Here is a 12,089-nt window from a genome sequence, read left to right on the forward strand (position 1 = left end):
GGAAGTGGAAACCAAAGGCCAGGACAGAGAATCTGATGTCCGGACCACAGGGGGAGTGAGGTTAGGATCCTTGGGATTTGCCAGCCTAGCTGAGACTTTATTTTCCTTCTACAGTGAAAGTTGCTTTCTGTGGTCTCAAAGCCCCCAGAGCAACAGAGCTCAGAACAAACTCCCATCGTAACACCTCAGGCCCTGACCACACTTCTGTGCAAATTAGAAGCCCAGAAGGGGAGTTCACTGCTCCAAAAATCCCAAAGCACAGGTCTTTTTTTCTCTCCCACCTGGTGGCTCAAGGTGGTGTCTTGTGGGGCCCACAGCTCTGGAATGGGAGGCGTGACATGATGGTTCTTGTTACACCTGTGGGACAGAGTGCAGGGTCTGCAACCAGACAGACTTGGCTTTGAGTCCTGTGTGCACCACACAGACCTGTGTCGCTGAACCTCAATTTCTTTATCTGTAAAATGGGACTTTTGCAGAGATGTGAAAACAGTAGCGAAGTACTGGCTCTGGGTACTACACTCAGATTTTAGAGGCCCTGCAAATGAAAGATGAGGGTGCCCTCAAGATGTAAATCAAAATAAAACAAAACAAAACTGTCAAGTAAGAATAAGAAAATATAGAAAGTTGTGATTTTTCTACTGATGATTATATCGATTCTTTAAAATGTTTTTGAAATATCCATTTTTTTGAAAATTATTTTTAGTGCTCCTGTTTCCTGGTGTTATAAGCATAGGCTTAGACTGCCTGGTGGGCAATCTCAGGATGCTGGTTTTATTGTTAACCTTTTCCCTGGGCTCTCACACCAAGGTGGGAAGACATACTGTGTGCTCAGATAGAACCTCATTCTTCCTGTGTCGTGGCCTTAACTCAACATACTGCAGTTGCTTGCCAACTTGTCTGTTTTCCTCTGGAGGTTGTCAGCTCCCCAAGGGCAGAGACCACATAGGTTCTGAGTCATCATCCTCTGTCCAGTGCCTGGCACAGAGCTTGGCGTAGATATTTCAGCACACCTCACTGAAGACATGGCTCACCCGGGCTTAGTTCCAAATAAACTATTCACTGGGTCCTCCATCTGGGGTCCTTTTCTAGGATGTCTTCCCTTACAGGGGACACACACGCCAGGGGCACCAAGTGAAAGGCAAGGCTGGAGGAGTGAGTAATGTTCGGACCGTACATCTCTTTGAATGCTGAGAAAAAGAGTTGAGAAACACAATTCAAGTTATTTTGTGTTTCTCCAGGGCAGAATTGGAACTCAAACTGGGAGTTGTAGGAAGGTAGATTTGGGCTGTTTTGGGGACAGACTTTTTATATTGTTTCTGTCTACAAGTGGAGCAGGCTGCCTCGGAAAGTAGCACGCTCCCCAGGACAGTGGCGGTCGGGCAGAGACTGGCCAGTGGCCCGTCTGAGGAGATGGTGTATCAATACCAGGGACTGATCCAGCTGGGGAGCTGGGGACCAGATCCCCTCTGTTCATTCCGTTCCTAGTTGCTGAGAATAGTCAGTAAAAGGAATGCTTCTGCGCTCGGAGTTAGAAAGTCTCTTCTTTCTCAGTCTTCACCACCTACCAGCCTGGCGGTTGTGTTTGCCCTTTGAGGCCTTGTTTCCACACTCTGCCCTGTTATGTGCCCGGGAGGGGCCAACGCTGAGCTCTGTGGACAGGAGCGAGAGAGTTTCCAGTTGTCCGGCCGTTGGAGGGACAGGCTGCAGACAGTGGGGTGAGAGGAGGCCGGCCACCTCCGAAGGTGAGCGGAGGCTGCATCCGTCATCAGGCAGCTGATCCCTGCCGGCTCCGCCTGCCCCTTCGGCCCAGGGGAAGTTGGGCTTCCCCCCCACTGCTGCTAGCCCAGGGGTTCTTCAGTATCCAAGTCGAGTCTCCCTTACCACTGTCCCACACCTGCCAAGTAACCCCTTCCCTACACCCTCTTGGATCACCCCTTCCAAGAGCGCCATCCAGTCTCTGCAGCCCGGTAGCCTCTCTGGGCCTCAGTTTCCCCACTTGTAAAGGGAGTTTCTAAAATACCTACCTCGAGGGTTAGCTCACGGTGAGGCTAGCGTGAGTTGCATGAGTGCAGAGCCGTAGCAGAGGGCTGGGGCGGATACACAGTGGATGCCGGCGTCTTTGCCCTCCCCCTGGCCCAACTACACCGCTCCTCCGAGGGGGGGCCCCCCAGATCCTTGGTTGCTGATTCAGGTTGCAGTTATCCCGCTGCGAGCTCGCAGTGGCCCCCCTGCAGGGACCTGCTCCCCTGACTCAGCTGGTCCACACCAGCCCACCCCTCTGTTCCTCCCTGTGGAGTGTCTAGTGCTAGTGAGCTCTCCGTGCACCTCACACCCCGAGTGAAGGCGGGGGGAATCTGTGAGCCGTCCCTCCAGGGGTCCTGCTACTTCCCTGTCCAGGGCGTGGCCAGGGATGAGAAAAGCTTGATGTCCAGAGATGTACAAAGGGACTCCCTAGGATCATTCTTGCCTTGAAATAGTGAAAATGAAAATCTGTCCAATTAATGCAAGCACTTAAGATATTTTTTTCCACGTTCCAAATCTTGTTCACCCACATAGGACATAACGTTTGTAGCCGTAATCATAGCATCCATAACATTTCGTGCTGAACTTTTCCACACACTCTTATCACACCTTCTGGCGTTTCCAGATAGTCTTCACAGTGGCCACTGTTGATGACGGTGGAGTATTTCCTTAGCAAATTAATATACGTAGTTTACAAAGCCACTCCCCTATTATAGCCAGCTTTGTGTGGATAGCTCTTGTTTCCTGCCCCTGAATCATTTCCTTAGCAGAAACTCCAGCAGCAGGGGGACCACCTGGAAGGGAAGGGTGCGACCCTGGCCGTACCTCCTAATGTGGTCGCCGTACTGCTTTCCAAGAAGATTGCGTCCACACACGCTTCTCCTACAGAGTGTGAGCAGAGTGGGTTCAACACCAAGCCACCACACTAAGCATGTTTTTACCAACTTAGTAGGTGAAAAATTATACTTCGAGGTTATTTTAATTTGCACTTATTTTGCTTAGTTTAGTGGTGAAAATATTCTCCTAATTACTTGCTTGTTATATGTATATACATGTTATATGTATACATATTGCATATTACATGTTTGTTTATGCTTGAATGGTCTGTTCATGTCCTTTAAACTGATGCACGGGCAAGGGTGGGGGACTGATCTTTGTCAGTAATTTGCCAGTAAGTTTTTGCCTGACATCCTTGTTGGTGTTTAAGGGCCATCCTGCCCCTTTTTTAGGCTCTGAGCTGCAGGACTCACTGTGCCTTGAAAGTAACCCAGTTTCCATACTTTAAAACGTCAAGCAGCCATTCCCTCTAAGGAGTCTTTTCCTTTCCCAAGCATCCCGGTACCATGCAGAGAGCAGAGCAAGCCGGGTCAGACACGTGAGGTCAGATCCTGGCTCTGTCGTGTCACAGCCACTTGCTGGTCAGCCAACTGGGACAACCGCTTGGCCTCTTTCGACTTCCATCTCTTAATTTTAATGTGGGGTAAAGTAACCGCTGTGAAAATTTAGCGTGAGACTTGGATGGGATGATGTCACCTCCTACCAGCTTACAGGGAAGCAAGGGTTGGCTGAAGCCAACAGCATCGTTGGGCTTTTCTGAATTTTGCCTTAAATTTTTTTTCTCTTTTAGTGTTGGTGTCTTTTACCCTGCATAAAATGAAGTCATAAATCAAAACTTATTTCCTAAATATTGGCAGCCTACACTGAAAAGACAAGGCTTGGGGTCTTGATTTGGGACATAAAAATAATGAAATCAGTCATAACTGAGAACAGTTTAGAGATCCATCGGGCGTTGCTCTCCGTGCCCCTGGGGAGCGGGGACATTTGTGGCTCTGCCCCGTCAGCGCCACTTCTGTTCTTCGTGACTGCTGACTCCTTGTTTCCCAGGCAGCTTCAGCAGCAGCAGGCGGAACTGGAGGTGCACCAGAGAGACGGGTTGTCATCCTACGACTTACCGCAGGTGAATTTCTGGAAAACGCTTTCCCAGTTGGAACTGTCTCCAACCGAAGGACTGCGGACTAAATCCAATCCTTAGCTTGAGCCCCTCCGCTCAAGAGGTGCTGTCTCTCCCTCTACCCACCCTGCAAAAAGCATTTTGGTCCCCGGAGCGGGGCGGGGGGGGGGGTCGGCTGTGACTCTTCCATGCAGAGCCGAGCCGAGCCATGAAGAGTGTAAAACAGGAAGCGCTAGGAGCCGCGGTCAGCCAGCACAGTAAGTGCCCTACATACGAACCTTCAAGCTGCGAGCTTTCAAAGATGCGAACGTGCGTTCGCACGTCCAGTCACGGAAGTTAGCTCACGCGTCTGGCGTACATGGTCACATGCGTGCGTCCTCTACAAGTGACTGTGCTTTTGTGTACTTTACTGTACAGTACTGTAGAGAGTACAGTAGTACAGTATCTTTATTTCAAGCCCAGGATGTCTGGAAGCAAGCGTAAAAGCAACAGTGATGTAGCTGGTACTACTGTACTTTTCAAGGTACTGTACTGTAAGATTAAAAAGGTCTTTATGTTTTGTTTGTTTTTTATGTAGCATTTGTGTGAAAAGTATGATAAACCTATTACAGTACAGTACTATAGAGCCGATTGTGTTAGCTGGGGACCTAGGCTAACTTTGTTGGACTTACGAACAAATTGGACTTACGAACACGCTCTCGGAACGGAACTCGTTCGTATGTAGGGGACTCACTGGTACTGAGATGCAGAGGCTGTGTGGGAAGTAACCCTAACCCTAACCCTAAGCCCGCACGGCTTTGAACTGTGTCAGCCCTGCAGCCTCCTCGCTGCTTCTCCCGCCTTTAGTCTGAGCCCCTCTGTTCTCAGCACACTTGTCCGGTCACAGCCTGTGTCTCCCACTTCACTGCCCTGTCCCCTTTCCTTCTCCATCTCCCCAGGCCCCCCTCCCTCCCCTCATCCCCCTCCTCTTCTCACTGCTTCTGGCCATAGAGAAAACGCAGCTTGTGTTGGTATTTGGCCTCTCTCTCCAATTAAACTTTATGTTCGCTTTTCCCGATATTTAGACTAGGTTGATTATTTTTATTTATCTCTCTCCAAGTGATCAGTGGGACTCCAGTGACCTTTCTGTGACCTCTCGTTCACACCCCCGCCCATCTGTTCTTGGCTTTCATGTACAGAAAAGCTCCTGCCCTACACAACACCGAAGGCTGAAATGCCAGCCGTTCTGAGGGAGGGGGATCTGGTGGAGGCAAACAGGTGACCGCTGGGAGCGTCTGTTCTGCACCTTACACGCAGGATGCTCTTGTGTTTTCATGTGCAAACAGGTTCCTGTCTCCAACCTACCAGCCGGGGTTCACGAGGCCGGGAAGTCTGTGGAAAAGGCAGACTCAATCTTTTCCCAGGAAAGAGATCCGCGGTTTGCCGAGATGTTTGCAGGAATCAGTGCATGTAAGTTTCCAGAGGATGCTGAGGCGGTGAGATTGCGGGGTTTACAGTCGCTATCCAGCCATCTGGAGGCAGCCACCCTTGAGGGTGAATTTACAGCGACTTCTACAGGGTAGAAAAGTAGCACCAAATACAGGGGTCCCAGTGGATCCTCTCTACTCCTGGCCTCGCCTCTCATTTACCCGTTACCTGGGGCAACCAACCTGGGGCCTCTGACATCTCATCTTCAAAATTTGAGGAATTGGAATAAATGAGCTCTATTAATCATGGTAGAATTTAGTTTTATCAAGACAAAGACATGTCCCTATTGAAAAAAAAAAGTCTCTTGGGACTTCCCTGGTGGTGCAGTGGTTAAGAATCCGCCTGCCGATGCAGGGGGCACGGGTTCGAGCCCTGGTCCGGGAAGATCCCACATGCTGTGAAACAACTAAGCCCGTGCGCCACAATTACTGAACCTGCGCTCTAGAGCCCGTGAGCCACAACTACTGAGCCCATGTGCCACAACTACTGAAGCCCGCGCACCTAGAGCCCATGCTCTGCAACAAGAGAAGCCACCGCAATGAGAAGCCCAAGCACCGCAACAGGAGTAGCCCTTGCCCGCCGCAACTAGAGAAAGCCCGCACGCAGCAACGAAGACCCAACACAGCCAAAAATAAATAAATTTATTGAAAAAAAAGAATCTCAACTTAATCTCTAATGCAGGGAGGACCGCATTTTAAAATAAAAATATGCAGTAAAAAGGAAAATAAAAATTATCCAGTATCCTACCACCCAGATTTAATCTTTTTTAACTTTTTAAAGGTTGTCCTTTTTGTCTTTTTCTACACATATGAAATCTTTTTATATACAAAGTCGAGCTCCTGCTGTTTGGTAGCTTACTTTTTCACATGACAATTTATTATGAACATCTTTCTGGATTATTGAATGGTCTGAATCGTATTTGCCGCCTGCGTAGTGTTCCATTGTGTGGGTGTTCCACGGGTCACCCTTCACGGTGGTCCCTGGGGTGCTCACCTGTGTTAGCACTAAAGTTAGAGAAAATGGGGCCATCCTTGGGACTTCCCTGGCGGTTCAGTGGTTAAGATTCTGTGCCTCCACTGCAGGGGGCTCAGGTTCAATCCCTGGTCGGAGAGCTAAGATCCCACATGCTGCGAGGGGCGGCCAAAAATAAATAAATAATAAAAAATAAAACGGTATAAGAAATTTTTTTAAAAAAGAAAATGGTGCCGTTCAAAGTTCAGGTGTCACGTGGAACCCACGTGGGCAGCTGCCTCCCTCGCCCGCTCAGACTGCCGCCAAGATCAGCAACATATAAAACTTGGAAATGTCTTTGTCCATTCCAAAATTCAGGGAAAAGATTCCATTTTCATGTGATCTGTGAGATACAGTGTAATCAGGATCAGCTGAAGGGAGAAACCGGCCGACTCATGCCATGGAAGCGTGGGAAACGCGGTCATGGGAAGGGACCCCCCCCATTAGCGTCCTCCTAGGACTGAGGAACTGGGGTCAGCACGGGCCACAGGGAGGACAGAGAGGCCCCGGGCAGCTGGGAGAGAGCAGATCTCAGGCCTCCTGCTGCCAGCACCTGTAGTGGAAGACCCCAGCCCTTGTGCCCACGTGGCTGTGAACCAGATGCTAGGAAAGTAGGGAGCGCGCTGGAGCTGCCTGAACCGAAAGCAGCAGGTACCCAGCTGCCAGCAGAGAACAGACCTGTTAGCATGACAGGGAGGCTCCCCTCTGGTGGTTCCCAGCGGCCATCCAGATGTGCCGCCCGCCCGCAGCGGTATTTCCGCGACTTTTATAGAGAAACATCATTTCATCCAGCAAGAGGGAACAATAGCAAAAGTTCCCCTTCCTCTCAGATAAGCCTGAAATATTTGGTCAGATACCCACAGCATTTCTGGGAAACCCATTTGAAATTTTAATATTATACAAACATAGACCTTTTCCCATAAAGATGACAAAATAGAAAAAAAAAATTAACAGAAAAGGAAAAAGAAGGGAAGGAAAATATGTAATCCAAAAGTATTTCTACCAACCAAGCTGCTTTCCTATATGAAAAAGCCACAGAAAGACCTTCTCGGACATGCACCATCTACTTATACTTCCTGGGAAAAAATTACTTGCAGAAGATTGTGCTTTTTGTGAAATGGATCAAAATATGGAACACAAGAATGAAAGTGATAGGTTGGAAAAGAAGTAGCGATGAAAAAGTGAAACTAGTGACAGACACCTGGAATTAATATAACATTGTTAGAAGATAAAAAAGATATTTAAAAATAAATAAAAACCAGAGTCAATTCAGCAAAGATACATACTTTGGATCAGGGGACTAGAAACAGAAATTTCTCATCAGTCTATACTATTTTATCTCTGACATATAACTTCAAGTATTTTTAAACATAACCACTAATGGATGGGAAAAAAAAAAAAAGAAAGATGGAAGGAAAGAGGTCTCGCCTCCAAACCACTTCCAAGAAAAGACAAGGAAATTTTTAGCAACTTGCAAAACACTCAGGAGAAAAATAGAGATAGCAAGAAAATATGAATAGCACGAGTAATGAAATAAGTTGATGCCCAAGGGCTTCTGATTGATAATTCTTGAATAGTATGGTGCCAAAATATGATATAACCAAAACAAGATGAAATGAAACTATGTAGCCGGAAAGAGCGGGTGGTGATGATGCCTTCCAAAACCAAGGAGGAAAGCAGAGAAAGAAGCTTATTGTATACAGGTAAAAGACGGAACCTAAAATGAAGTTATAAATGCCATGAACAATGAAATGTGAAATCCAAAAATAGTTTGAAACACAAGAGATCCTGACAAAGCCAGATTATAGCAGAAGATTTCAATATGCCTTTCCTCATCTCTAGCAAATCATGTAGATCAAAATAATAAAGATATAGAAGACTGAATAATTTTATGTATGTATATATTAAGTTATAGATAGATAGATAGATGTAATTTTGTACCCCACAGATGTCCTGGAGCATTTAGAAAAAAAATGTTTCTTATTTAACCAACCACCAAAAAACCTTAAATACATGAGAAAAAGTGGCTTGTTTATAGTCAAGAGAAGTCCAGAAGTCTTCCTAACTCATGCAACGTTTAGCCTCATCTCTTTCTCTCCAAGATCCAAGGCCTTATGATTGGGTTAGAAATACACACCCAAGAGTCTGATCTCTTTCCCTCCTGTAAGGATTTCCCAACGAGCACCCCATCACTGCAGCAAAAGAAAATGGACCAGGAAAACTGCTCAGTGCCTCCGGTTTCTCAAAACGTCACAGAGGTTTGTTGACACGTGTGGGCGATTTGTCACATGGCCCCTGAAGCCAGCTCTCTGGGCCCCAAGCCCGTAAGCCTGAGCGTCCATCACTTCTCACGCCCACTCAATGGAGGGTCCACCCGCTCCACCCGTCCCCCCACCAACAAGCCAGAGACAGGTGCAGACGTGGGGTTTGTCCAGGCACAAAATAATTGCCATGTAACTCACCTTTATATCCTTTATTCCAAGATCTTGTTGCAAGCAGGGATGTTAGGGTCTATAGGAATAAGATGCGTAGGGATTTTGGGATTCTAGGGAAATTGGGAGGGTGCTTCGGAGAGCCCTGGACCCCTCAATTACCAGAGGGAGTGAGAAGGCTCCCGTTCCCACTGCTGCTTCTCAAACTACCACCCTCTTCCTCGTGTTAAGGTCTAACAGCCCAGCTGGGATTTGAGCCCATTTCTTCAGCCTCTCTCTGTGGGAGAGACTGCTGAGCTGAGTTTTCTACTTAGCACTCCGTGGTGGCAGAAGAGCATCCACTATTACGCAACTTGGCTGGGCCTGAGTGTTTTCATTTGTATGAGGAGCTTGGCCTCTCAAAGAAACCCTCGTGGAAGGGTAAAGAACACAGGTCGGGGCTGCTCCAGGTTAGCTGGAGCACCTGCTGGGTTAGGGCAGCGGGGTCAGGCAGGGTTCTGGGCCAGTGGGAGGAGTGCTGGACTTGGATTCAAGCCCTGAGTCCTCCTTCACTGGCTCGTGAGCTTGGACAAACTGAGCCTCAGTTTCCACACTAGCAAGTGATAGCGAACATTTAAATGCTGTTGGCTCTGATACTGGCCCCTGTTCTAAGCACTTAACTTATGCTAACTCATTGAATTCCCACCACAGCCCTATGAGGAAGCTACCATTATTATCACCATCTTTCACTCGGGGAAACGGAGACAGGAGGAGGTTAAATAACATGTCCAAGGCCACACGCCAGATAAACAGGGCAGAGCTGGACGTTAGAGCCTGTCCTCCTAACCATGGCTCTGCACCTTCTCACGCATAAGATGAGAGGTATCGGGAATTCCTTAGCGGTCCAGTGGTTAGATCTTCACCTTCCAGTGCAGGGGGTACAGGTTCGATCCCTGGTCGGGGAGCTAAGATCCCACATGGCAGACTTCCCTTGTGGTCCAGTGGTTAAGAATCCGCCTGCCAGTTCAGGGGACACGGGTTCGATCCCTGGTCCGGGAAGATCCCACATGCCGCAGAACAACTGAGCCTGCGCGCCTAGAGCCCGTGCTCCGCAACAAGAGAAGCCACCCCAATGAGAAGCCTGCGCACCGCAACGAAGAGTAGCCCCCGCTCACCGCAACTAGAGAAAGCCCGCGCGCAGCAACGAAGACCCAGTGCCGCCCCCCCAAAAAAGCACAAACATATAATAATAATAATAATAAAAAATCCCACATGCCTTGCGGCCAAGAAACCAAAACATAACACAGAAGCAATATTGTAACAAATTCAATAAAGACTTTTTTTAAAAAATGGTCCACATCAAAAAAATCCTGAAAAAAAAAAAAAATGAGAGGCATCACACCCACCCCAGGTGAGAAGAACTCCGTAAAATACTGTCTGAGGAAGAACCCTCTTTAGTTCTTTTCATCTTCCCGACTCTCTGGAAAAGAGCCTGCCTTACAGCATGTGGCCCAGCTGAGGCTTCAGGGAACAGCCGGGGGCCCTCAAGAGCAGCTGCGGCGATCAAGGCGGGGCAGGCTGCATGCGGGTGGGATGGGCTGCCCGGGGCCTGTGCCCTCCCGCTTGTGCACGCCACCCCTGCATCTGTGCTCAGGGCTCCCTGCCCTGGGGTCTGTAGGGCAGGAACTCCTCAAATGTGACCCTTGCTCTGCTTTTCCCAGCGGAGAAGAAGATGATGAGCTCAGCTTCTGCAGCAGGAACTCAGCAGATCTACTCCCAAGGAAGCCCATTTCCCCCGGGACACTCGGGAAAGGCCTTCAGGTACCTGGCGGGGGCGGGCAGCGGGGCAAGAGGGCAGGAAGACGCCCCCCTACCCAGTGAAGCCCTGGGTCTCAGAGCTTGGCTCTGTGTGCAACAAATACTACAGACCTCACTTCGTGCTTACACATCCACATGCCCGGGCCAGGCTGAGGAGTCCGGTGTCTCAGGTTCTGCCCTGTGAGCCCTAGTTGAGTCACCGTAAATGCACGGTGTCGGTTACTTTATCTCGGCTGTGAAAGGTGCCAGCCACTGCGTCGTGTAGCGGTGCCTGCCGGGGAGAAGGGAGTGAGGTGGCCTCTAGCCAGGACCCAGATGGGGCAGAGCTGGGGACACCTGACAAGGCAGCAGAAAGTGCCCTGTTCCCTGGTTCTGAGGCCATGGCCAACTCCAAGGGGGAGAGGACAACTTGGCCCATCGTGCCTGGGGTCTCAGCCTAAAGGGCCACTCATGGGAGGTACAAGCAGGATGTCTGGCCTTCCCACAGCTTGGTTCTTAGCATCAGGGGCCTCTTGTAGGTCACAGAGGAAGCTGTGACAACACCACCAGAGGCAAGGCCTGGCTCCACTGCCTGCCGGGGAAACAGGAGCACGGGCTGGGGAGAATGGCTAGAGGAGAGACCCGCAGCGTTCAGGGAGGGGGTGTGGGTACCCAAGTGAGCATCAGATGCCCCCAGACTCACTAGCAGAAGCATCTCAGATGCATGCCCAGGAGGACGGGGCCCCTCTTACACCCAACCTCTGGCTGACTTGGCCAGAGCTGAGTTTCCAGATGAGATGCAGGCAGGGATCAAGACTGGGCAGGTGGGACCAGCCACCGCAGGGAGAGATCCGGGCCAGGACTGCCCTCTCGAAGGGGATGAGGCTCATGCTTCCACACTGGTCCATGGACAGACCTCCTGGGGAAGCAGCAGGTCGCTCAGCAGCTGTGCCCTGGAACAGCAGCCTCTGAAATCTCAGGGTGGCTCTGACCAGCCCTGCAGCTGGGCCTCGCTGGATTGCAGCCTGTTCTGAGTCTCTGGGGAACCCTGGCCACAGGCAGCGACTCTGTGGTCTGGGGACAGGAGGACAAGACAACAACCCCCGGTGAGCTGCTCCTGAGCCATCATCACCGCCGGTCACCCCGCTCTGCTGAGCGCTGGCCGAGGCTCCAGACTTCTGCCCTGCTGCTGGGTTACTCATGCACTCGGCACACGGTGACCAGTTGTAGTTCCGTGCCAGGCTGTGTGCCAGGCCAGGCCCGTGTTCGTCGAGTCCTCGTAACACTTGCTGCTCCCCCACTACCCCCCTGCCGTCTGGACAGAGGGCAGCAGGGACGGAGCAGAGGCCAGAGGTGAGGAGGGACAGCCCGAGGCAGCATGGCAGGGGGCGGGAGGGCGGCCCAGAAGCAAAAGTCAGGTGGCCACCTGC

The 12,089-nt window shown here is 50.1% G+C and overlaps 1 protein-coding gene across 6 annotated transcripts in view; it reads left to right on the plus strand.

The window, feature by feature from the left end:
* ARNT2 (aryl hydrocarbon receptor nuclear translocator 2) overlaps positions 1 to 12,089 on the plus strand; it is a 209,022-nt gene that overhangs the window by 176,936 nt on the left and 19,997 nt on the right. For all 6 annotated transcript variants that reach the window (XM_057543556.1, XM_057543553.1, XM_057543558.1 and 3 more), the window contains 3 exons: positions 3,907 to 3,979; positions 5,299 to 5,422; positions 10,584 to 10,683. In XM_057543556.1, the coding sequence (XP_057399539.1) occupies positions 3,907 to 3,979; positions 5,299 to 5,422; positions 10,584 to 10,683 (297 nt within the window). The remainder of the gene's footprint in view (positions 1 to 3,906; positions 3,980 to 5,298; positions 5,423 to 10,583; positions 10,684 to 12,089) is intronic.

The sequence above is a fragment of the Balaenoptera acutorostrata genome, chromosome 3, assembly GCF_949987535.1.
Source record: "Balaenoptera acutorostrata chromosome 3, mBalAcu1.1, whole genome shotgun sequence".
NCBI classification, from domain to species: Eukaryota; Metazoa; Chordata; class Mammalia; order Artiodactyla; family Balaenopteridae; genus Balaenoptera; species Balaenoptera acutorostrata.